Genomic DNA, 27528 nt, shown 5'->3' on the forward strand with positions numbered 1-27528 from the left:
CACACACAGCTCTTGAAAAGCAGGAAATGAAGATGTCAGTGGCCCAGCTTTCTGGAAAAACAGAAATACTTCCCTGAGAGCATGATGGTGGCTCCTCTTTGTACAGAACAGAAATACTTCCCTGAGAGCACGGTGGTGGCTGCTCTTGGTACAGATAGAGCAGTGCTCTGTGACATGACCCCTCCCTGCTGCTGGTCCTCTTCAGTGCTCACTTCAAGGAGACCTCCTGGCTGCTTGGCACCAACATGTAGAGCACAGCTCATCCATAGAATTGGTGATTCCAGCTTTGTGTGTTCAACCAGCACTGTGGCAGAGTGGTCTTTTATTGCTAATTAAGCCAAGGCTCACTACTGTTGTGCATCACACATTTTTGCTCCCACTCTTCCCCAAGAATGGGATGGTTTGCATCACCAACTCCTCTGAAGATATACTTGACAGAAGTATTTGTGAGGAGCTGCAAGGCCTTAAGTGTAACTGATGCTGAAATATTTTGGAAGACTGATATCTATATAACAACAAACCCGAGAGTGTGTGTAACATTCCTGCATTTTGCTTCAGTGTGGCAAAAAGCAGGTTTGGGGTTTTCCTTTACTGTGTAAGAAGAACTGTATTTGCTTTTATTGTAAAATGCAAGACCCTTGAGAGCCTTAGCAGGTAATTTTTTCTATGTAGCCACACAGTTTATGCCATTATCCATAGTATACTTTATTGTCTTCCATGTGTATGTGATGCCTCTTCAGCACTGAAACAGCTGAGGAAAGCCATGTAAACTCTGTACAGGGAGCAAGTATTTAAGTCAAACACCCAGTCTGACCTGCTGCTTTATGGCCACTGAGATGGTTGGTGGGGTAGAGTCTTCATAATTCTTTCAACATCAACTTTTGTCTTGTGAATTTCAAACCCAAAGCTTTCCCCAGTTTAAGCAGAATCAAACATGGATAACAGAATGTTTTGAGAGTTCAACTATTCTTCCCCTTTAAAAGGGAATGGATAAAACATCAACAGTGCATAAAATCCATATTTTGGAGAAAAGGGTTAGGAAAAGAGTCAGTAACCACCCAGCAGGAAACACCAGATTCACAAAGCCAGCAAAAGCTTTGATGAAAAGGATTTATAAAACAGGCAGCATGACCAAGATCAAATGGTTTTATATGAATACAGGCATAAAGGGTAGAAACCAACCAAGCAACTCCAACAGATTACATGGATTAAATAGCAGTATCATCATGGACTTGGCAGAACTGAGGTAGTTATTTTGATGCTTAATACCAGGACATAAACCGGGTAGAGGTGATACTGAACTACATCAATATGGACTATTTGTCACATGGCTGTATTCAGATACATTTTAAAAATGAGTGACTTAAATTCATTTTCTCAGCTTGAAATATCACAAGATATAACAGAGTATTTAAATTTGTAAAGGCTCTAAGAGGTTATTTTCTTGAAGAAGAGCAGTGTCCTTGGCATAGTCTGGAATTACACAAAGGCCTGCTTCAAGTGTCCCAGTCCATGAGACAAGTACAGCCCAGATCCCTGTTTGAACAAGAAATCCAAAACAACATGCAGCCCCAAAGCTAAAACATAACAAACAGTTCTAAAGGAAATTAAAATAAAGTCTTCAGGCACCACAGTATTCTTAAATTACTTAAAAGTTCAGGCTCGATGGGTGCCAGAGTCAGCAAGGTCTGTAAAAGCTAGCACAGTTAGATGAGGCTGAGTTAGGCTGTAAGAAGGAAATACAGCATTCCTTCAAGAAATAGCTAAACAAGAAGGGTGGAATTATCAAAATTTAAATGTAAAACTTAACCCCCAACCAAACCAGAAAGGAACAAAAAGTATCTGTGAGGAGTAACTTTGTAAAGGCCTAAACCCAAATATCTCTGCTACATCAAACACAGGTACCTGAAGGGCTCAGAATGCAGCTGGTGAAAAAGGTTCTCCCCTCAGACCCACTCTTCACTAGACAAGTACAGCTCAATGTGTGTGCACATAATGCATGTGCATTAGCAGGAGAGACTTAGCACTTGACTGAAAAAAGGAAAAAGCCAAAATCCCCAGCTATTAACTGCAACCAAACTTCCCTCTAGCAAAAGCTTGCAAATCTGACCAGTTTTGTAAAGAACTTAGGAAGACTGGGAAGATCCAAAGAAACAAATAATACCAGATTTGACCTCTGTACCAGCATGCACTGGAAGAAAGGAGGGGGAGACGTGTTTACACAGCAGCAGAGGCAGCACCTTTGAGGAGACTGAGATACAAAGTCTGAGATACAAAGGAATACTTTGAAGTACAAGGAGAACAACTAAGACCAGACAGTGTGGTTGGATTTCAAAATACTTGGCACAGCTCTAGAAAAGGCTCAGGGCTAGGACCCATGCTGCTCACTTCTTATACAATGGTATTGGCAAACAAGTTAAATGTTTTTAAATTAATAAAATTAATGCTATCTGCAAAGAGTCAGAGAGCACAGAGTATGGTATTGTAGAGCAATTCCAAATGCTACCTAGAAAAAATAGACACAAAGGAAAACTGAACTCAAAACCAGCTCCAAAACAAAACCCAGTTTAGGGAAGTTGCCAAATGTTAGAGTATATACCAAAAAAGGCAAACAGAACACTTTTCAGTATTAGGAAACTGGAAGGGAGTGTACATTAGGAACAAATGACCCCACAGAGTACGACAGAATGTGAAGCACTTGATGAACTTACTAGGAAACCTTATTTTTTAGCATAAATCCTCACATTTTTTACAGTACACCCAATTGAACTATGGTGGGTAAATTTTTGGAGAAAAGGCATGAGTAGAATTTGAAGCAGGCAGGGGCAGGTTCAGCCAGAGCTCCTGCCCTTCATGGTCCAAGTGACGCTCACCTTAAGACACCCCAGGTGAGGCGAGCAGAGTGCAGCACCTCTCACCCCCTGCCCCGGGCTGCTCCCACCACACAGCACCAGGAATGTGCAAGGCACTGCCACGACCCCAGAGCAGCCCCCTCACAGGGCAGCTCCTCCAACAATATGCTTGAAATCAAATGTCACATCTTTTTGTTTTCACTCTTGACTTTCCAAATAAATACAGTTTCAGCAGATTCAGTGACAAGACATGAGTATGATGTTAAAGAAAAACTCAGAGTCCAATATATTAAGCATACTTATTTACTTAATCTATACAGAATTGGGTAGATAAAATTTCAGATTCACATTAGTGAAAAATCTCTACAAAATGTTTTTGAAAAGCAAAACAAAGACTGCCTGTTCATTTATCACTTTTCCTCATGAAAGCAGACATGGGTTGTAAAAATAAAGCAGTGTGTTTAGCACAAACTAGATTTCTGCATCACTTTTTTCACAGTTATTTCCATCTACAGTCCAAAGAGGTAGATTTTCTGCAACACCTGAGAATTGAACTGTAACATAACCAGGTGTAATGAAAGGAAGGACAAAACAATACAGATACAGCCCTAACTTACGTGTGTGTGTATACACGTACTTGGGTCTTGAATCACATACAATTCAGCTTTTTGCAGCTTAATCATGGTGAAACTGCCCATCAGGCCCCAGTTTTGACAATTAGACACACTCACCTCAGGCTACATCAGTTCACATCCAGGTTAAATGGTTTGTAGTAGTGGGAGAAAGGCAGTAATAGAAATTTACTAAAAAACCCTACTGGAGCCCCTTTGGCTGCAGCCTGGCAGTGCAATAGCCTGCAATATGGCAGATCAGTGACAGTGCTGAGCTTATCCCTAACATCAGTCTGTATTTTTAAAACAACACTTTTTAATCAATGTATGAAACTTTGCTGACTGGTTTCAGGAAGCAAAATACAGTTTGCCTTGGCCAGATAAGTTGCTATGATAAGGGTATGTTGAGGGTATAAAATAGAGAAAATATCCCCATTCTAAAAGCCTTTCACTTGGGGCATTCAGCTTCATTTACATATTTAGCCAGTGTCAAAGATACTTGTATTGCTGTTGCATACATCTGTCGTGTCTCTAAAAGCCCTTTAATTTATTCCTGCAGCAGGGTCCAAAAACTCACTCGTGCCTCCATGTAAAACAAGCACTACAGAAAGAATTGTTTGGAATACAAATGTCCAAATAACAAATTGTAAAAATTGAAAACTGCATGTCCTACCTTGCCAAGGGTATGATGCACCAGATACACAGTTTTTTGCTTTTCCTCAGGAAAATTACATCACACTTTGTGTTAGCTGAAAACCAGTTCTCACAACACCTGTTTTCTCAAGCTTGATTCTATAAAGCAAGTAATTTGAACAGCAAATCTGAAATATTTCTTTCCAGTTATTCTTACGCCATATGGTTTGCATGATCAGCATTTCAAAGCTCTGAATCTAATCTGACTGCTCACTGCTACCTTCTTTTCATTCCTGCATTGTGCTTGGACCACAAACACCAAACCCACACAATCTAGGATGGCCAGCTTCCCATTTGCTCTATTTCAGAAATGTATGTTTTGCACAGTTCCTTTTAGTGGTATGAGCTAAAACACATGTATTAGGCCTTACAGAACCTTTCTCTCTGAGACAGCTAAGGTATTTCAACATACATTACTACAGGAAAAGGACTGGGAGCTCAGTGCAGCCTGAACATTCAAGTAATTTAGCCACTGAACTGCCAAGGGCTATGGGGGTAGGAAGCTCATTGAGATGTGCTTGACTGAGAAATCCCCTCCCAAGTAAGTGCAAAAAACTTTTAAGTACCAGAAAAGGCTACACATGTTCATATTTCTTAAAATGACAGCAACCAAAACTAGAAAGTAAATGCATGGGAACTAAAGTTAGGGGTAGCATGTAGTTAGATCACATTGCCTTGCCAAAAAATGTTGGTCCTAGTTATTTTCAAGAAAAGTCGTCACAATGTGGATATCAAATTTTCTAGGAAAATACACTATGGTTTAAGGTTAACAAGGGGGCTGTGCTTGTGGTATGTTAGTGTGAGAATGTGAAGTACCATCTTTACCAGATAACCTGCCTGGGAAGGCACTCAGCCAACTGGTGCAGCTTTGAGGTTGAACGTGCAGGAAATTCCACGTTGTTCTTCAGGAGACATATCTGAATCTTCATGTTCAATCATAACCTGTACAGCCTTAACTAACATTTAAATACATTGCATACCTGGCTATTAGAGGAAGTCTATATGCCAGACTCCTGTCTTCCACACCTCCAACAGGAAGAGTCTTATTTTCCAGCTCTTCAGATAATCCAGAGGTTTGCTCAGACACGAATGGACTTCTCTAGTCAGGATAACCATGTGGTGGACACACTGCAGCTAAGAGGGAAGAATGTGACCAAGACCTGTGCAATAGGCTCCACAGCTGCAAAATCCCACTTGGTAGCATCACTGTACATTTTCCCACATATTTATATTTAACATGTTCACAGGTAGGGCAAATAGTCCAAACTAACCTTTACAACACAGCCCTGAGACATCTGCAAAAAGCTGTACACCCTGTTTCACCAGCTGCAAGTTAATGTATTTCAAAGTTGTTTCTTCATACCACAAAGTACATAAAACCCTTTAAACATACTTTTAACTATATTCTGGACCTTTGCTTTTCATTCATATATATGAAAACATATATAGGGGGAAAGTTGACTTTTTTACTGGCCATTAGACATCCTCATGTAGATAAATTTACTGAAAAATTGATAATCTTTAGTATATCGAGTGGCAAATCAATGAACAAAACTAGAGTGCTGTTCTTTAAAACAAAAGAGTGACCTGCTGTCACCATTTTCCCCAAACGATATCAGGTCTGTACACAGTCTTCCATGACAGTGATTTGTGTTGTGGGGAGGAAACGCACATGCATCCTTTTATGGAAAAATATTTTCTTCTAAAAAATGAGGCAGATGTGCAACACAGTTGTGGAAAATTTATAGTTTAAGCTATTTAAAGCTGCTATGCAGCTTCCTGTACCACATAAGTCCAGTAGTTCTAAGAAAATACAGATATGGTAGAAAAAGTAAGAAAATTTTCACCACAAAACCAAATAGTTACCACCAACAGAGAAAGTTATACACAAAATATATCTCTCAATACAGTGTTTACACTTCATTTTAGTCTACAGATTCAGTGCCAGGAACAGGACTTGTTGAGACAGTCTTTTCTGAGCTACTTCCCGCACGTGATTCCGCATCGGGTTGGATTCCTGGTTCCGTGTCAATGGGAGTTCCCAGCTCCTCATGGGAATTGAGGGTGCAGGACTGCAACACCTGCACTGCCAGATCCACATCTGCTTCTCTAAGAGAAACCTGCTCCTTGAGCACTTCCACCTTCTCATTCAGCTCGTTCCTTTCCGTCTGAAGCGCCCTGCAGAGCTTCTCCAAACGCTCCAGTTTTATTTGAAAGCCTTTGTATTCTTTATCTCTTACTGTTTTCTGAAGGACAAAGGAAATAAAAACTCTGTGATACAACCATTTTCCCCCTTAAATTAATTAAAAGAATCACCACTATTTAATCCTGAATATTAAGTCTTAATTAATCCAGCAGGCCAAATTCCAGCTGAACTAGAACCAATTTGCTCAGAATACTTCACTTAGCCAGGAGCTGGAGTGGCAATGGATGCCTTTCAAAACAAGCACGGGGAAATACATAACCACTTAATGCTAGCTACAAGAAAGGGCTGGGCATCAACCAGGACCCTGATATGAACTCCCATAACACTGTCAACTACAACCCAAATAGTGGCAAGTGTAGGGAGGAGAAGGCACAGAAATAAGAAATCCACAATCCATCTGCAGAATCCAGGCCAGAATGCACCACACTCGGGGCTCTCCTAACTAGCTCCTTATAAGAAGGGAGGGAAAGATAAACAGCACTAGAGCAGATCCTACTCAATCAAGCACTGTTTGCCAAGGCCAGACCTCACATACCTGAACCAGGCCCTGGACAGAGCAGGCACAGCTGCACTGTGCAGTTCCTGCCAGCCTGCAAGTCAGTAATGGCCTTTTGTGACCTCAAAAGCAGCAGCAATGCAAGAAAGCAATCAATCTGTTGCATGGGGCTTACTCCCTTCATGTCAGTCTTGTGCATTTCAAACAGATTTCTATCACAGCATTGGCTGAACTTTGCTCAGCATATTGAAATGCAGTCAATTCCTTCAGCTCGTATGATTTCATACACATCTCATCAATTAAACAGTAAGTAATAACCAAGCTCAGTTTCTTCTTGTGCCATCAGCTTAGATTTACATAGCAGCCTTTCATTTTCCATGCCTGAGGACAATAACTCACATAACATGAAACATAATGCAGACAGTCCAAGAAGAGGCTGCAGTGTATTACTTCCAGTTCTCTAAAACTGAAAAACTGCTGGAAGTTCTCTAGGGCTCAAGCTCCAGCTGAACTACATTGCTGCTTAAAAGATGGTTACCTCTTCAGCCATTTGCAGAAGAGCCTTGTTGTTGTTTTCCCATTTTGTACGCCACAAAATGGTTTCCTTTTCCAGTTTCTTAATCTTCTTTGTCATCTACAAAAGATAAATAAAAGATTTAATTTTGTGGCTTGTGCTGCAACATAGGTGGTTTTACATGACTAATTAGACAACTTTGTATTACTTTCCAAGTCCAGTTTGAACAAGTTATTTTGGGAAAGTGTTTCTGCACAGAATCAACCCTACAACTACAGATTCTGGATTCAAAGAAAACAATATTGAGTCTAAAAAAGAAACAGACTATCAACTTTCAAGTACAAGTAATAAAAACCTTCAGGAAAACAAGTTTTAAAACATAAGCACAGCCAAAGAGAATGAGAATCAATACTTGGTAGAACACTGAAATTCCAATTTAAGCATTACTTAAGTATGTTAAAATAGAAAAAAAAATTACATTACATTTCTCTTCCATAATTCTTATACCCTATCTTATGATCCACATTAAATTGTCAAAATACTCTTTATATTTTCAGAAGGCCAATGTCTATAAAATCTAAAACACAACCCACTAACAGCATGCATTTCCATATTACTTTTTATGAAACTAGATAATCCTATAAATACCTTCTCCATTTCTTGCCTGAAAGTTGTAAAGAGCTCATTACTTTTTGCCATGGTGGTCTGGAATTCTTCAAACTTATCCATGTAAAGAGAAAGCTATTGGAAAAAAGGCAGCAACATTAATCTGAGCAGTGTATACAAATACAAAAATATGTAGGTACGTGGCAAAATGAAACTAAAAATGGTAAAACATTAACTTCCTTATATTCTTTTAAACTATGCTACAATTTCCACTTGAGGAACACACAGACCTGCTATTCAAATTATATGTGAAGTAGAGTTCTGTGTTTATAGAACAGCAATATATTCTGAAGTAAAAAGAATATTGTGTTTATTAAAGTGCTGGAAGACATCACAGTTCATCACTACCTCATTTTTACTTCCCCACTGGAAAAAAAAATTCTGTGGACATATACAAATATAGGAAATTCAGCACCTGGTTGGTGGAATTAAAACTTAGGCATTACCTACCTTTCCACCATAACCAGCCAAAGCTAATAACCAAGGCTGGAACAAAATAAACAGGACAGATTTCAAAAATCAAAATACTCATTCACAACCAATGTAATCTGCCCAGTGAACAAAAATCAAAGAAAGTGAATACTGAAAAGAAATTCACAGAACAGTGAAGAGAATTACACCTTTAAAAGTCAAGAGCATTAACATTCAATTACAGAAAATTTTCTTGCCCTGCACCACAAGGTAAATCACCAAGAAAAAACTGCAAAATCTGTTTAATAACACAGTTTTGAAAAAATTATTCCTAATCAGTGTGTGATTTAATGTTCTAGGAATACATTTCAGAATAACTTCTTACTCTCAGTAAAGAGTAGTAGGTTCTCTTAATTCTTACACTGGGGGTTGCAGGACAATACAGTTAAGAGCATAGAAATATTGTGGTTTGCTCTATTAGTAAAGGGAATTTCATAACAGGAATTAGCCTAGCTTGTCAGCAGTACATTATGACTCTTTGCCATTATTGCCACTGAATGTTCTAGTTCATCTTATTCTACAAAAAAATCTGTTGTCCCCAAGAAACCACTAACTACACCTATTGTAACTATTAAAAACAACAAAAGAGGCAGTTAGATTTTAAATAAAGGGTAACCAACTTGGAAAAAAGTAATAGAAGACTAAGCCTGGTAAACAACCTACTTGGAAGTATCTGGATATTCCTGTGGAGATGTGTATGATTACATCTAACTACACACATACACACACACTTTAAACCTAACTCCTGGAAAGGCTAGGAAAGAATTGGGTACAGTATGTGTGAAAAAAGGGCATGGAATAGCTTTCAAAGACACTGTCATGATTTAAACCCAGCAGACAACTTGGGCACCACACAGCTGCCCACTCATCCCCACTACCTACCACAGTGGGATGGGGAGGAGAATCAAAACTGTAGTTTGAGGTAAGAACAGTTTAGTAATTGAAAAAAGGTAAAACACAATAATAGCAGATTATGATAACAATAATAGAAAACACAAGTGATGCACACCACAGCCGCTCACCACCTACTGCCCAACGCCAGATCCCATTCCCAAGCCCACATCAGCCTGCATGCTGTTTTCTGGTCTGGAACATCCCTTTGGACTTTTGGCCAGGGTTACCTGTCCCAGCTGTGCTCCCAGTTTTTTGGGGGTTTTTTGTGTACCTCCTCATTGGCAGAGCATGAGACATAAAATAGCTCTTGACTTAAAAGTAAGCACAATTTAGCAACAGCCAAAACATCTGTGTGCTATCAATGTTATAGTGAATCTGAAACACAGAATAGAGACACATTTACTCTAGTCCAGCTGAAACCAGGACACAGACTTCATACAAAACCCCAAATGAAGCAGTAACAGACACACAGTGAAGAGAACAGCTACTGCTTCCCACTGCTCTGTGTTGGCTGGAACTGCCATTTCCCTGTGCCTCGTGCTGAGCTCACGTGCAGTCAATGACTGAAGGTGATCCAAAGCACAAAACCAGAGAGAATTTCTCCTCTCTGAGGGGATTTTGCTGTAGCATTTACATTACAACAAGAAAAATAATTTGAAGACAGTAGGGTCTGTGGACAGAGATAGTCAGGTTACTAAATCTGAATAACTACAGGGATAAACAGGACATTGCTTGCTCCCAATCCTCCACAACAAGTGGTGATGGAAACAGTAAGAAACAGATTCTAAAATCTGCCTGAGTAAAAACCCCCACACAACTCTTCACAGTCACAAAAGAACAGTATTTTCAGAGAAGTCACACTTTCCTAAACTTTTCTTCTTAAGCTTTCCTACATTCTAGTCTTTGTAGTATTAACACTATTAATTCACAGGAGCACTAACTCCAGAAATTCAATGTTGAGCACTTTCCTGGAACAGTACTCTCCAGACGTATATAACAGCAAGTAAATATTGTAAAGAACATCACTTCTTTACAATTTATGTTTCATGCTTCACTACAGAAGAGTTACCTACTGGAAATTAAATTTAAAACTTATTAAAAAAATACCAAGTACTCTTCACAAGCATCTGAATATTAAGTTTTTTCAGATGTTGCTTGATGCTCAGTACAGTCAAAAATCTCTTGGTATTTTCTTTTTGGAACTGCTACTGAAGATCTCTCCATCAAAAAAAGATACCTGCTGCTTCAGCTGAGCTTCCTGTTGCTTCATCTGTTCACATTTGTGTCTGGATTCTGTAGCTTCTTTTAGCAGCTAAAAAACAATGCAGAAAGCCATATAATGAAAAAAAAGTACTCCCAAAAATGGCTTAATTCAATCTATGATTAAAAATGAACAAACATTATCACCACCTAAGGGCTATTCAACCACATTTTCTCACACAGGCTTTATTACTACACTGCATTTTCATATATACAATTTAAAACATGTGATGTCATGCACAGAATTTTATTGAAACATTTCTCTAACTGGCAACATGAGGCAATATTTCTATTTCTCTAGCAAGTTTGAACTGCTAAATTATGAACAGTTAATTAACAAACTGCATGTAATCTGTAACTGATTTGTAATCTAATTTATTTTCCACCTTCATTTCTCCAGTCACCACATTATCTTTGACGACTAGTTCAAACCAATTTTACTTCAACTTGACACCATTTTGTACGTCCATGTTTGAGGAGATTTTCACCAGCTAATGACTCAGAAATTATGTTCCAAAAAACCAGAAGAACTCAACACTAGATGGTAATTTTAAGATTATACAGAAAAAAACAAGGCTTTTTTTTTTCTAGAATTTACAGATTCATAGAAAGAAAACTTCTCAGAAGACTGCAAGTATATAGCTGATTATCACCATACAAATAAAATATCAACACATTTTGGGGGGCAAACAGCACACAAAAAAAAAAGTGCTTTATTCTGTATTTGTTATCTCTTCTAGCATAACACCAGAGGTTACAATTCTTGACTGCAGAAAGTACCTTTGGTGTTTCACAGTATGTTCCCCAGTCTAAGAGAAATTTAAATTATATTTAGCATATTTGCTGAGAAAATGCAAACAAGTAACATTATTTGGCTGTCAGCATGGATATCAATAACTAGGCATCATATACAAAACTTAAATCTCAAATGTCCTTGTTGAAATCTACCCTAACTTTCAAAAGATGGTCCTCTCTATTTGTTGTATTTGCTTTAAATCAGGGAAAGTCTGGTTTGGTGGGTTTTATTTCTGTTAACATCTATAGAGTTCACTTACAAACTCCCGTTCTCGCTGATGTTTTTCCTCTGCTTCTTTAATAAGTTGGGTAGTTTGCTGAAGTTTGGCATCCACAAGTTGCTGCTGCAGTTCCTTATGTTTGAACACTTGATCAATGTGCTAAAGGGAAAAAGAAAACCATAATAGCCCAACATAGTCTGCTGGTCAATGAAGGCAACGTACTGTCTGGGAAGATGCACACTGTTTAAAAGTTTCATGCAAAAGACAAAGTGGTGAAAGATCATGTTTTACATGCCTTTTTTTTTCCTCTTTATCTCCATAAACTGTAATTACCCTTTTTAGTCTTTCACGGACACCAGGTGCCTGTCTCATTAAGTTGGTACAATACCATCAGTCACATCACACCAGACATGTCAAAAATCCTGTAAAAAGCAGTCTACATCCTTGCTTCTAAAGCTGGTTTATCTACCTCTAATCCTTATTGTGTTACTTCTAAAAGCTCGTTTTCATCATTACAAAAGCTCAAAAGGAGCAAAGTTTGCAACAACAGTTAATTTAGCTCATGAAATCCCACAAATCATTGCATTTTGCAGTCTTACTTCCATCCATAAAGTAGCACAAGGCAACTTCCTCTCTTTTCTACTATAGTCTCAAGGTAGATACAAATATTTCACAATTACAAAAGGTAGGGAATTACCTTACAGAGAGCTTTTTAACCAACTGATCCAGATCAAAAACAAAACCAAAAAATAATCTTTCAGAAACAGTTGAGAAATTATACTCCAAACCTCCTGTGCCAACTAAGAACCAGCCAACTAATCTTAGCTGTAGAACTCCATGCAGCTCAGTTCTTTCTTGGACAAGGAGAATTGGCTGTTTTCCATCACTGTAGCTTAGAGCAGCTAGCTCACAAACTGGTGCCAATTAAAGACAGCTCAGTTAGCCCTAGAGTAGAGATATTTCCATGACACCAGGCCAAATATGTTCTTAAAGCATGATAGCTTATTTCAACTCTGTGCCAAGAGCAGCTATGTACACAAAGCTTCCCCCAAAGACCCCAACCTTAATGAAATGGAAGAAATAAGACAGAATAACTCTTATATCCCTTTCCATTATAATTCTGAAGAATTTCAACCATTAATACATATTTATGTTGGAAGTAACCTTTGGAGGCTATTTAATCCACTCAGACTAGGGTCAACTTCAAAGCCTGATCAGATTACTCACACCTTGCCCAGCTGAGCTCTGAATATGTCTAAAGGCAGAGGTTTGACAATCTCTGGACAAGTTATTTCTATTTGATTACTTTCATTGTGAAAAACTTTCTCCAATGCATCTTGAAATCAGATCATCAAAATCAGTCAGGAAGGGCAGACAGGGAGCCAAACAGTTACTAAGTTTCTCTCAGAAGTGAAGTAAAAAGAATATTTACAAAAACTATATATAAAATGGCTGTAAGAAATGAGGGGTTTTCCTCCCTTTTCAATAATTATCTGACCCTTACAATCAAGGAACTAAGAAAATCCTATTACAAGTGTACTGTAAGCACCTCTTCTCGCAATGCATATTGTTCAATGAGTTTCTTCAGTTTTTCTCCCAGTTCAATATTTTCCTGACGGAGCTTGGCATTGTGTATATCATGCTGTTCCAGTTGAGCCTGAATTTCATTCAGGGTGATCTGGAAGTGTGCAGTTGCTTCTTTCCGTCTTTCTTCTTCTTCACGTGCTTGTTGCATGTTTTCTTCCTTTTATGGATAAATATCAATAAAATATTTAAACACAAAATATTAAAAGTGTTCAGGTCAAACCATGCACTTTTGAGTCAGAAACAATGGCAGTAATTCACTTCTGTACAGCTTCAATTTCTAGAGTGTTAGAACTAGCATAAGCCACAATCATAATATACCACGCCGACTATCCATGTGAAGCATGTGGAAAAAATAATATAGATATTGCAAAACTTCTAGAGACTTGTCTTTACCACTCCCAACGTTACTCAAAGGCTGGTACATTAAGATGCTAAGTACCTTTGCAAGTATCAGCATTATCCAGATGTAACAACCAGCACTGATATTATAATGCAATTTTCTACAGCAATCACAGATTCTTATCTTGGCTCTCTTCCATTTCACTCTCATCAATTATATTCTGATAGAATTAAGCTTTTTGGTTACTCTGCCAATTCATGCTGCTATTATTTTACTTGTGCAATTTTTTCCAGCAGTTATCAGCACTGCTACCAGAAACAAATATGACAAGATCAAATATTTCAACAAACAAGAATTGGTTTGGGGGGGGAAAGGGACATCAGCAAGTCAACTATCCCTGTATTCCTTACCTTAAATCAGCTACACTTACACTACATGCCAATCATCTACACATACAGGTAATGGACAAAGAGACAAAGAAAAAAAGCAGCAGTCCTGATTTTAAGCAGTGATCTGTAAGATTTCCATCACCAGCAGCTCTGTAATTTTTGTAAATAAACTAACCTTCAAAGTTTTGTTATGACGCTGAAGCTCCCGACAGAGAGATTCCAGTTTGCTACGTGCCAAAATGGCCTTGCTATGCTCACTCTGCAAGTGGACCTTCTCCTTCACAACTTGTGCTTGCTTCTTCTGCAGGATCTTCATTTGCTTTTGAACATTTCGGCTCTCCTCCAACTATAGTTAGAGAGTAAATTTGTTAATAAACATAGGTGAAACATCTTTATGCATCTAGATGAGGACACTGAAGAAACTTTTGAACATTTTGGATGAAAGCAAGGAAATAAAATTTCATTAAAACCCCAAGTTGATCTTAAAGAGAAACTTAAAGAGAAACTGCCATCATCCATCCAGGCAATTCCAATATATAAGGACAGAAAATGAAAATTTGCAAATTCCATTTGCCAATTAACATCTGCCTTTGAGGAAGAGGCAGCATGTACCTCTTGTTGACTATGAGCTATCAGCCAGCTTTTATCTGCAGGATTAAGAACAGCCCTCTGAAAGGAAGATGTAGCAGATACAATTAAAAGCCAACTGAGACTAGCTTTTCAACAAGTCACAACTTTTCCCACTCTTATCTTGAAAGTACACACAACTGTTTATCCAACAGGTCTTGTTTTTGCTATCAAAAAGAAAAAACACAGAACTGTGTAGAGCTCCTTGTCAGCAGGAGCTCCTACCAAGGGAAGCAGTAATTGATGCAAGTTTGTAGAATTCTGCAGTATTTCAGAAAAGAACAGACAAAACTAGCAGCCCTGACAAATCAAGTCCGTTACTATTACAACTATCTAGTCCATATGTAGAGATCTGCAGTCTCAACCCTTTGAAGCAATTTTTCTTCCTATTTCCTTTAGGCTGTTTACACAGGTAAACTCTATACATATTTAAAAATCTATTCTATGAATATCCAGTGAAGAGAATTTTCTTGCATTAATATCTCAGAGAGATATTCCATTATATCTGATTTTTGGCCTCCCTGAGAAACCATATTATTTAGGGGCTGTTTCTTTGCAAAGAAGGCTACAATGTTAAGTGTTACATTGCTCCTTATAAGATAGTGCCTCAGCCTTGGGACACCATAGGAAAAGAGGGTTGGCAATGAGGAACATCACATGACAGAAGAGTAATACAATCTGGTTTTCTAAAAGAGCTCAAAATAATGCTGAAGCACAAAAGAAAGAGTAAAGTTAAGGACCTCCATCACAACAATAAATTAAATGTGTATTTAATGGAGTTTAGGAAAATGGAATGTTAAGGGCGTATTTTCATATCTAAATACAAAAAGCCCTTTTCCTGCATGGCCAGAAAACACTGCTTCAAGTGGTTGTGCTGTCTACACACCTATAAAACTTCAGGCCTGTAAAAGTGTGCCAGTGTGAGATGTATCACCAAGGATGCAAACCTTCCTGCATCACAGGCTGATCTCCTGATAGATTCCAAATTATGGAAAAAAAATTGTGGAAGATCTTTTGCCAGGAGAGAGGCATTCCTACCTTCATTGTACAGTCCTTTTCATGAGACACCACTGAAAAACCTGACAGTGAGCTTTAAAGATGATGAATCTTTAAAAAAAGAAAAAAAGCATTGTAGATGCACTGTCATAAACAGTTCAAACCTCTGCTGGCATTCAAGCTGATACCTATGCCAGTGGTTCTCCATCACTACCATGAAGAAAAGAATGCATCTTAAAAGGAACACAATCAGATCCAACCTAAACATTCTAAGAGGAACAGAGGCATCCCTCAAACTCATTTAGCTGAAACAGAGCTACTCTTACACCCAGACAAGCCCTCACCCAGCTCCTCAGTCATTCTGAGCATAATGAGGAAAGCAGGTGATTTTCTAGGATGGCAACTGGGAATGCTTACTCTGCCTACAGTCTACTGATCTGCTCCTGGGAGGGCAAAAACCTTAAAGAGGACACATCTCATCTGACTACCAAGCTTCTCGAAGGAGATTACAATTTACTTGGTCCGGCTGCTCCCTAGTTTTGAGATCTTTCCAGTAATAATAAAACTCAAACTGAAACAGGGCAGGCTCTTTTCTTTCTTCAGAACTGAGGGATTCATACTGGCCTAGCTCCTCATGCAGGCCCTCACCATCACTGTGAGGTGACACATGAGCTGTTTGCTTAAATAGAAAAGGCATCACATGCACAAGCAATTGCTCATAAGGAACAACTAACCTACTGCATTCTTCTCTCACAATATCGAAGCTCATTTTTAGGTGGGTTCCCCATCCTTGAGTTACAATTCAGAACTATTTTTGTTTCTCATTTAAATAAAAGTGACTTCTTAGAGAAGCTGTTGGTTTTAAAGGAAATGCATTCACATGAACCAAGAGCATGTGAGAGAGCAAGGAAAACAAAGCAAAAATGTAACAGACCTCCATGGAGGACTCAGGATTTCCGTAACAGAACTAATCTAAGTCTCTTCTTAAGTAATCAATATTGCCTCTGTGAGTAAAAAGACCACCTGCTAGATCATCCTTCAAAGCTTTGGAGACACTATAAATCTCATATGAAAAAAAATTCTTACAGAAGAATAATGCCAAGTTGTGCAGCCATTATGTAATTTTCAGAAATATCTGCATGATACACTTGACAGCTGCAGAGAGAAAACTTAGGCTTTTGTAATCTCTTTAGTTGGCATTCATTTTATAACTACAAATACGGTGGGAAAACATATACACACAAGATTTCCAGTCTTTCCATTCCTGTCTGTCCCTGTCTAAAGAAAAATGAGTCAAGCATTGTTACCTCTAGAAAAATTATGAAAAGTAAACTTATGAACCCCCCCCCAATTTTGTGATCAATTGTTTTAGAGAATTACCAGCTTGAGGTGGGAATGCACTTTATGAACTGCTTCTTTTTGGTTTGTTACTGAAGAAATGCAACCCTTTCTTTCCGTTCCTTCACATCATCAGAAAGCAAAATTAAATTAAACCTAGATCTTTCCAACATCTTACATTTTCCAAAAATCACTAAACAGTTAAATATAACTGAACATTCTCCCTCCCTCTCAAATCTCTGTATGATAGTATGTTCTTTCCCTTTATCCTAAAATGATAAAACTCTAGCACAAAAGCATTATCAATTACTCCCAAAAGAACTCAACTTTTCTGTTAATCCTAATATTATGCTTCAACACCAAGTTATCAAAACCTGTTTTTTCTTTGGATTTGGGCAGTCATGTAGAAGTGAAATGACTACAGGAAAGTTTGGCTGAAGCAATATTCAGTCAGCCTGAGTGTCTTTTTTGCCAACACTGTAAAATACTCAAAATCATTAACTGTCCTTCATTAGTTGTTCTTGCATTCCATAGTTACTATTAACACATTAATAACTTCTGTTATCTTTACGAATTACTTACCAGATCAGCATATTTCTTGCACAAAGCTGCCAGCTTTTCTTCTGGAGTAGAAAGCGTGTTCAAGGCTTGCATTAATAATAACACTTCTTTTCCTATGAAATGGATGATAGGATAGACAATGTTACTGAGGAAGAAAAACCACATACCAGAAAAGCAGCCTGTCCTTAGAAGTAAAATATAGATCCATGAGAAATGATTTAAGTTGTTCCCTGGTTTGACAGCTGCATAATCCTAACAGATGACAAATGGGAAGTCATCACAAGATGTCATCAGCAAAAAGAAATTCATCTTGCCCTATTTGCTTGCTAGTCAACAACTAGGAGAGCAAAAATTATTTTAATATATAACACAAAAATATTTTTGTTTTAGAATTGCACAGATAATAAAAAATCTGAAAAAATGCAATCTAGAAGGTTAAGTATTGGCAGATACATTCTTAATAAGCATTTAGAATTTAATTATCAGCCGTGTTTGGCAGCACTGAACACTGCCATCCCAGATTTAAACCAGAAAGTTAAAAAAGTTGATTAGCAATTACCACATTATTATTAAAGTTCATGTAAAAATAGCACTGCCAGCTGAAGGAGTCTTACATATGCATTAAGAACTGTCTTTCCCAAGAAGAAGTGCACACACAGTTTCTCAAAATATCCTGTTACGGGTGACAAGTTTTTGGCTACAGAGTAAATTTGAGACAAGGAGCAAATCCATAGCTATTTTACAGAAATACTATAAATATTTTATAAATATTTTCTAAAAATACTATATTAAAAATCAGAACGCCAAAGAGAACACACCCAAGGTTTTCTCTTTGTGTTTTTCACTCTCTGGATCTTGCTGCCCATCAGGTGGGTCAGTTCGGGCTTCTTCTCTGCCAGGAGTCTCCTCGCGGCACTCTTGGGAGCAGCCCGTGGGCCCCGGGTGCTTTCTGCTCTTTGGGATGTACTCAGCCTCTTCCAAGCTGCCAGTGCTCTCCAGGCTGTAGCAATTGGGCTGGGGATACTGCAAGGCTGTATCAGACAGCTCAGGGCACCTGCTCTTCACCAGCTGATCCTGGTTATTCATCCCCATCTCTCCAGATCCAGCTTCTTCCATGGCTCCACCAACCACCTTCAGAATGGAAAAAAAGAAGTGGATGTGAACAGTTAAGCAAATGTGTTTAAAATGACAACTTCCACCCTTCTTTTCCATGGACAAATAAGGGTAAAATGCAAAAAAGAAACCCTCATAGGAAGTCTAATGAATACATAAATAAATTGTTTCAATGGTACAGAGAAAGAGCTTGAACTACTTCAATCACAATGCCAAATGCAACTGTCAGCTCTTAACTGGAGAAGACTGGTTGTTACAACAAGAATGAGAAACAGGACCAGGAGCACTTCTGAAGTGGTAAAATTCAATGAAATGAAATTCACATCAATGAAATTATTCAAAAAAGTGAATATTAACTGACTTCAGGCCTGGACTCCTACTGCCTATGACTTTTAGAATATATTCTTTTGGCTCAATTAAACAGAATTTTCTCTAAAGATTTCCTAAAATGCTAAATGTTTAATCACTTAAACAAAAAGTTAACCACCACCACCAATTGTTTTATAACACTGTTGTGACATGGTTATATTTTAGAGCAGAATACCCCACGTTCTCTATATAATACTGTGTACTTTACTAAGCACCTCCAGACTTCTCTCTCAATCACCTGAACAACTTTCTCAATTTCTAGAAACATTTCAGGCTGATGAGAATTGTAAGGATGTTTGGTTGGGTGTGTTTTTGCTTTGTTCATTTCGTTACACGGCAGGGGCTGAGATTTAGGACAATCCTTGAAAAGTTGCATGGTTTTTTCTGTCCATTTGCAATCCCAATATACAACATACATGGATAGTTAAAAGCACGATAAGCAGAGCTGAACTCACTGCCAAAGTAAAATTCATGTTGATTTATTTTCAGTGGACTGAATGTAAATTTCCTTAAAATCCCAAGGAATTGTAAAAACAGCTTGTTTATACACAGTCATGCTGTTAAAGCACAAATTAATATCAGATTACCTTGCATTTTCTTAATAAAAATGTGTTAATTCTTAAAGCCAGGGGTTTGCACTGGGTTTTATATTCTGCACAGGACTGTTTTCCTCTTCAAAAGGAATTAGCCAACATCAAAGGAATGCAGCCAACACTCATAATATATTGTGAGATGTATTTCAACTCCAAATTTGTTCAGCATGCTTGAAAAGGTTATTTAAAAATCATTTAACAAATACATCTTTTTTTTGAAATATTCATGCATAACAGCTTTATTGTTCTCTATTCTTAAAGCAAGTCACTTTCTTTAGACCTTATCTCAAGGTACATTCATTCTTGAGGAGATGGACTTCACACAGTGTCTTTCTCAAAGGACAATAAGCATTTTAACTGGAAATAATCTCTACAGACATTAAGAAGCAACTTTTGACTTTCCAAGGAAGATTCACTTTACAAGTGTGGAAATTATGCACATGCTTTATGGACAAACATAAATGCACTGCAGTTTGATTCTCTAACCATGGCAGACAATTTACTGATAAATGCCTACAAAGGTCATGCAGTAATTGAACTGCTGGAACAAATAACCAATTACAACATTTTACACCTCTAAAAAGTCATCTGTAAAATGCCAATTTTTTTCCCCTTGGCTTGTCCTAAACTGTGGGTCTTTCAGGAAAGGCTTACTCCTCTAGGGTCAGTCAAATAAACATGAAAGAACAAGAAATGTGGAAACACAAGAATGTGAAAACAGCACAGCTCTCTTCACCTCTCTGTGTGTACCAATGGCTGAAGCCATGGCACAGATGTTGTGTAAAACCCAGGATTCACACAGAAGCTGAAGACACTGTCACATTAAGCTGACAAGACAAGAAAGGTCAGATTCTTCTAACACAACATGATACTAAGAGTACCTGCAGTACCAAGAGAACAGCTGAAACTTGCAGGGTTTTTATTTGCATAGAACATGAACTTCTGATTCAGACACTTGTACCCAAGTAGTCTTGCAAAACATACAGAAAGTTTGCTTTAAACTCAAAGTTTTGGGTTTGGCACCCAAAAGCATGAAGCATTTCCAGACTTTCTGATATCCATAAAGAGACTTGGGAGGTTTTTTTTTTTTTGAAAGCAGAGCAGAAAATTGCCAGCAGCTCCAAGAGAAGGTGAGAAAGCCTGACTGGCTGCAGTCACACACTGAACAGCAGCAATGCCCAAGCTCCTCTGGCCTAGCACTAACGTTTGTGCAACTTGTTCTAACACAGTTTACAGCCAAATCAGCTCCTCAGCCCAGTTCACTGCACAGCAATAGGCAATCCTGCCAACAGAAGGGGAAGCAGGATGATTGGAAAGAAGCCAAAGCACAAGAGCCTCTAAAAAATAAAAGCCAATGTAACCGCAGTCAGAGCACAAGAACTAAACACACAATACCTTATTCTCACCACAGGTACACACCTTGGCTACTGAAGGACTGGGATGTCAACAAGACCACATTTGTGTGAGTTTGTGACTGCTTCAAACCTAGTCAACTGAATAAATCTCACAGGTTTTTACTGGAGAAAATTCTGTTGTTTCCAGTGAAAAAAAGAACAACTGCTAGCAGGGGCATACATGTGACCAGTAAGTCATGAAATGCCCATGTCTTTCTGAGCAAACAATCATAGTAACCTAAATGTCAATTCAGAGCAAGCAATTCACATGCATATTCTAAAGCATCTGGAACTTTCAGGAAGTGAACACCACCACCTCATTAATTCAGTAGAGCTTTTTGTTGAAGTCAAATTAGGTGTCAGTTCAATTTTTTACTGACAATAATAATTTCTAAACTCTGAGTATTCTCTATTCTTTGTCAAAAAAAGCCACAAGGACTTTTAGAATTTCAGACTCACTCTCCAAAGTCTAACAGAAAAGGCAGAAATAACCTATCAGAATACTCAAATGAAGAAAAAGGTTTGCGTACAATTGTCCTGTACATCTCCAACACATTTGAAAATTATAAAGATGGTGAAAATATACAGAACTTGTCAACCCTCTTTTGGTTTTCCAAACATGAACATGGAACAAATCCAAGATTACTGACAAGCAAATAAGCTCCCTGCAAAACCAAAGCTCAGTGTAGCAGCAGACAGGCTTTGTAAAAATATCCAGTTTTCTTAAGTACAATTACAAATTGTTGACCACAGACTAGAATACTGTACTCAAAAAATGGTTCTATCAGGAGCTAGAACAATCTGACAGCATACACACACACAAAAAAACCCCACACAAAAACCCCTTCCTTCTAAGTTAAAACTCAATCTATCTGTCAAGTTGTAGCCCGTAAGTTTTAGCAAATCTGAGAGCAGTGGCACAACATACTAAAACTCTAAATTAGAAAGTGTTTTCATTGTAAAAAACACAAGTCTGCTACTGCCTGACAGGGGCCACAAACACAAATATCTAGATGATTTCCTGATTATGACTAACAAAGAATTTTCTACATTAGCTGTAACTTTAGATATTAACACCATTAGCCAGAAGTCTCAACACCCTTCTTACACCCAATGCTATTCTTAAAACACTTTAGCTGCAGGTAGTTTCATATTTGGTCTGTATCAAGCTTCAAGCTGGAGTATAGGAATAAGAAACAACACTTTGAGAATGTGAAGTATTAACCCGTATTAATCACTGAACTTGCTCCCTCCTTACTGAGGCAATGGTGAGAACAACCCTAACTCTTACCTCTCATCTTTTCAAATGTGTGCTCATCAGACTAGTGAACTTCTCAGCTGAACATTCCAGCCAGAACAGAGCACTTCCCACAGCACATTGTATAATAGTGCTGATTCAGTACTGACTGAATAAACCCAAAACAAAACTACCCCAGCAAAGACCTTCTACTGAAATCACCATTACCTTTTCTAACTGCTACCATTCCCTCTCAGCTTCCAGCCATCCTCAACCACAGGTGGCTCATGATCTGATAACCCAGAGTCAGACTATTAAATGCCTAGAAAGATTTACAGAGAGGCAAAAAGACTATGTTGCACAGGTAATGCGCAAATTCATAAGATCACAAATTTATCAAAACTCTAAGATATGTGCAACCTACCTAGCTGTGAAACCAACTATTACAAGATGTTGACATTTCTGAATAACCATGTCATCTTCAAGCTGCTTAAGAGTTACAGGACAAACCACCTGAAGATGACTGTAGGAAAATTACTGGCAACACTGCCCCTGTTCACCCCAGTTTTGAGTCAGTCTTCTGCTCTGCTCCTTCAACCTCGATCAAAAAAGATGCACATCAAGAAAACTCTACCTTATTTCATACCTACAAGATCAGCAGACAAGACACATACCCCATATATGAAAATTGCTACGATCACACGAGTCTAAGCCAGCTTTTCTTCAAACAGCTCAGCTTCAGGAACATGCACTGCACATAAGGACAGAACAGACACTTGTCCTACAGAACTTGTCCTACCACCATGCCAAAATGTAACACAAACCCACTTATTTTTTTTGTTCTACACCTACACAAGTCTACAGCACACTATGCTACACATCATGCCTAAATATACTGTGCTACACTGTCAGTGCCATGCTTACCTGTATTCCATATTCCTGTGCATACAAATACACAATCTTTCCCTAAACCACCTGAAAATACTTCTCTGTATTTTTAATAAAAACCCCCACGATTAGTAACTGCATCATAATCAATTTTATCCTGAATGTTAGCTAATTATCCTAAGAAACATAAGCAGTAGCATTAATCTGTGAAAACAACTCCTACATACCCCATAGCAGCAGTTGGACTGTACTGTGAAAAGACTCTTCCACCCTTAGTCTGTGGAATAGCTAATACTGCAGGAAATATCCAGGAAGCTTTGGAACAAGCACATGTACATAAAACACATTTTCACAACTGTGATGACAACCTATGTAAATAAATATATAATCAATTCCTCAACATCAGACTCCAAAAGAGATAATCTGAATAACACTGTTCAGCTGACTACATTTCCAAACTTGCTTCACATGCAACTGGTCATAAAAGCCTTCTTATACCCCTTATCTTGACTGCAGTAAAAAAAAAAAAATAATTGCAGCAAAAAGGTAAGTTGTATTTATCACAAATGTGTATGTTCATAACAAATATTAAGCTTCCTGCATCCCAGCAATTTACTTTTTCCTGCTAACACAGAAAAGCTTATTTTGAAAACATGTATGTGATACACTTTTCCTCAAATCGATTTTTCAACAGTAATGTTAAATAAAGAATAATTTTATTTACAACTTCTGCATGAAAACCACCATTTTAGGACATCACAAAATTTGAGTTTGAATTTTATAGCAGGTGCATCTTCATCCACTGGTCTAGACACAATTATTCAGATTCTTCTGACCACAAGACTAGATTATTCGGGTTATTTCTCTATGCAATACTTCTCTATACTGTGCTCACTGACCTGAATGATCACACAGTTCTAATTATACCTTTCTCAAACCTAATGGCCTCTGAGGTGGTTTCCCCACTGAACAAGGATCTCAGCTGTGAGATCTGAAAGTCATTTCAAACAAACACTTCATCACATTCTGTCATTACACTAAAAACTATGTTCTGGGCACTCATTTATCTACTTTCAAAACACAGGACAGAGGAGCCAGCAGCATTGCTCATCACTAGTTTCAAAGGACTGCAAGGTTAGAAGTTCCAACACAGCAGGACGACTATTAAGAAACACCTACTTCCTAAATTTGTATTTTACCTTCATAAAAGTCAAGACAGACTCTTTGTTAGCAGAATTCCACCATTAAGTTTCCTGGCCTTATAACTCAAGACCTAGTCTTCAATATTGGTTCAGAAACATTCTCACATGATCCCTGCTTCTAGCCCTCCCTTCTTCCTTTTACCCTTAACCACACTGGGTTTTTTTGCTCTTTCAGTGACCTCATGACACAGATGACATGCCTGTTTTTAAGAAAAGCTTTTAAATTCACCTCAAACACAAACAGGAAAAAACCCAACCATCTCTTTCCTCACTTAGCTGAAGGCACTAAAACAGTGGTGGTGCATCTCTGACATCCCCACCCCTGGCCACAGTACCACCCCAAGGCCTTGGCCGTGACAAACAGCACCCAGGAATAAAGCTCATCCAGAGCTTATCAGAAACACTGTCTGCTCCCAGGAAATAGTGATGTCTAACAAGCTCATGGCTTTCAGCAAACATCCTTGAAAATAATTTTTTTTTTACATGAATAACAACACAAATGGAACAACATTTTTGTTACGGGGCTTTCAAGGGAAGTTACCAACCCAAATTTGAACCAGGATGAAAAATTCTTACAACTGAAGTCCTCTCTCTTGAGACCCTACAAACAGTGGTCTTAGTGATATCCCTCGAGCTCCCCTGGACCATGGCAGGCTGTGGGCAGCATTTCCCCCTTGGGGGCAGCTCTCAGACCCAGCAACTCCCACGTTTGCCATTCCTGGAGGAGCACTGCCAGCTGCTGGTGATGGAGCCTGGGCTGATAGCACTCCTCAAGGCTCAGCTCTTTGTCCCTTGAGAACACAGAAAGGCACCAACCCTGAGTACTTCCCCAGATCTGAGGGGAATTCTTCACAGACAGACACCTGCTACACACTCTTCAAGTCTGTGTCTGTGCAGTGTAAATACATATTTGTAAATATATTTGCTATAGCAAATGTGCTGTGAATGCTGCTCTCTGAGATTCTTAAGCGCTTCACATTTGTGAGTGAGTGAGGTCTGGGACTTACTGTTGTAATGATAGTAAATTCTACAGAATATTTTGTTAAATTGGTTAACTGGAGGCATTGATTAATTGCTGTTAAGTTCAAGTGCTTTTGTGCCTAAACTATCAGCCAAGCCTGGGGCTAAATTTGGCAGGTGGGAATTCACTCTGAACCGTGTGACTCAACAGGAGGGTCACCTTATTTCTTTTCATCCTTACCCTTTCCTATCCTTACCTTTTTCCCATCCCTGGCATCCATGATGATCATTTTGGCTGCTTTTAGTTTTAGATCAACTGATTTTATTGAATTTTTTTCACTGCATACTTAAACCACAGAGTAAGTAGCAGAGTGAACCTTGCCAAGCAACTCTGTCATGCTTTTGCTTTTATATAAAATCTACTTTTGCCAGAGATTCTTAAAACAACCTAAAAAATTCATGACAAACACCTCCTATAACTCTAGCAAAAAATTCACTACAGGAACTCAAAGCTTACATGGATGCTTTCAGGGCATTTACCCACAGGACAAAGTGCTGCACATCTAACAAGACCTTTTTTAATATAAACATCAGAGACAGGTGTTAATTAAGAAAACATTTAATATAGTGTGAATCACTTCCACCAATGAGGCTTCACTTCCTCTTTACTATAAAGTTAATAGTTTTGTAGTTACCCACAGTATGATTCTGGAAAAAGCAGGGTAGACAAGTTCTGAATTCCCAATGCAAACAGGTCACAAGGAACCTAAAAATAATATCAAGGCAGGGGGAGGGAAATCTACAAGAGAATGTAGAATTTGCTTAACATTCCCTGCCATATTTCACCTCTTTAAAATAATTACATTCCTTTCCACTGTATTTGAAAAAATATGGAACACAGGGTTTTTTTTTAACATCATCATCATCTGCTTTCATAATAGACACCAAAGTTACTTACACGTTACTTCTTAGTAAAGAACTAAAAAAAAACACACTGCAGAGGACGGTGCTTTTCAGTGAAGAAAACTAGCTCCATCGCTTCCTAGACCTTTTTAACAGCAAAAATAAACCACCACTAAGAAGTTACTATTTCTGAGATGCTATCGTTTGTACCACGGAAAAAAGTTACCACTAAAAAGCCACTTGAATTTATGTAAGAGCACAGGATGAGATACTTCAGCAGCACACGAGATTAGCAAGGCAGTTCTGTCACAATAAACACCGAGCCGATATTGCACACAGCAGCTGAATTACAGCATATTTTAAGTCTTTGCCGTTGGGTGACCAGGCACAGGTATTTTAAGCTCTTCCCTACACGGATCTGCAACCAGAAATTATTGTAACATCACCGGGAACAACCCTGCTCTCAGTGTGGTTTCGGCAGAAAACGAAAAAAGAAATAAAATGGCCTTTTGGGGTTTTTTACTATTTCTGAGGTTAAGAGAACGCTGCCGCCACCCCCGCGGGCAGAGCCGCCGTCCGCTCCCGCCGCGCACCCCGGCCGAGCCCCGAGGGTCCGGAGGGCAGCGGCGGGACCCCGGCGGGGGGGGCATCCCTGCATCCCTTCCTCCCCCGGCCCGCAGCTCCCGCCCCCCGCGCACCGGGCCCGCCACGTGCTGCCGCTGCCGCCCCCGGCGGCCCGCGCTCGGCAGGGACCGCCCCGCGCCGCCCGGGCAGCGCCGAGGGGCCGCTCCCGACCCCGCAGGGCGAGCGCGGCTCCCCGGGGGCCACGCCGGGACCTCACGGCCGCGGGTGCCTCGGCGCGTCCGGCCTCGGGGGCAGCCCGAGATTCCGGCTCCGCGGAGCGGCGGAGGCGGCGCGGGCACTGCCCGCCCCTGCCCCGTGCGCCCGGGCCGGGCGGCCGCGTGGGGACGGGGCAGGCGGGGAACGCGAGCCGGCGGGGCGGGGAAGGTGGAGCTCCCTCCCGCCGGGCCCGACCGGGCCGCCGCCGCCTCACCTCGGGGCTGCCGCTCGGGGCCGCCGCCGCCGCCTGGTCTCCGCCGCCGCTGAGGCTCGAGCTCCGCTGGGTCGGTCCCGCCGCGCCGCCGCCCCCGCGCGTCGCCATGATGTGACGGCAGCATCCAAACAAGTGCCGAGCGCGGGGCACCGGAAGTGCTCCCCGGAGGCCCGCCTCCCTGCCGGCCGCAGCCAATCGCCGCGCAGCTCTGCGGCTCACGTGGGGGGGTTTGCACCCTCCCTGCCGCGGGGTGTGCCGGGAGTTGTAGTCCGTCCGTCGAGGCGCGGGGACGCGGCAT

At 39.6% G+C, this 27528-nt stretch overlaps 1 protein-coding gene across 1 annotated transcript; it reads right to left on the minus strand.

Moving 5' to 3' along the window:
* Window positions 1–3139: 3139 nt before the first annotated feature.
* On the minus strand, window positions 3140–27528 carry TXLNG (taxilin gamma). Its single transcript, XM_063182987.1, is given in 11 exon segments — window positions 3140–6402; window positions 7397–7492; window positions 8021–8113; window positions 10641–10715; window positions 11719–11838; window positions 13229–13423; window positions 14171–14341; window positions 17539–17630; window positions 18336–18648; window positions 27231–27455; window positions 27457–27528. Coding segments are annotated over 11 exon segments (1773 nt in total). The 3' UTR covers window positions 3140–6081.

Source organism: Melospiza melodia, chromosome 2 (genome assembly GCF_035770615.1).
Source record: "Melospiza melodia melodia isolate bMelMel2 chromosome 2, bMelMel2.pri, whole genome shotgun sequence".
Classification (NCBI taxonomy): Eukaryota; Metazoa; Chordata; class Aves; order Passeriformes; family Passerellidae; genus Melospiza; species Melospiza melodia.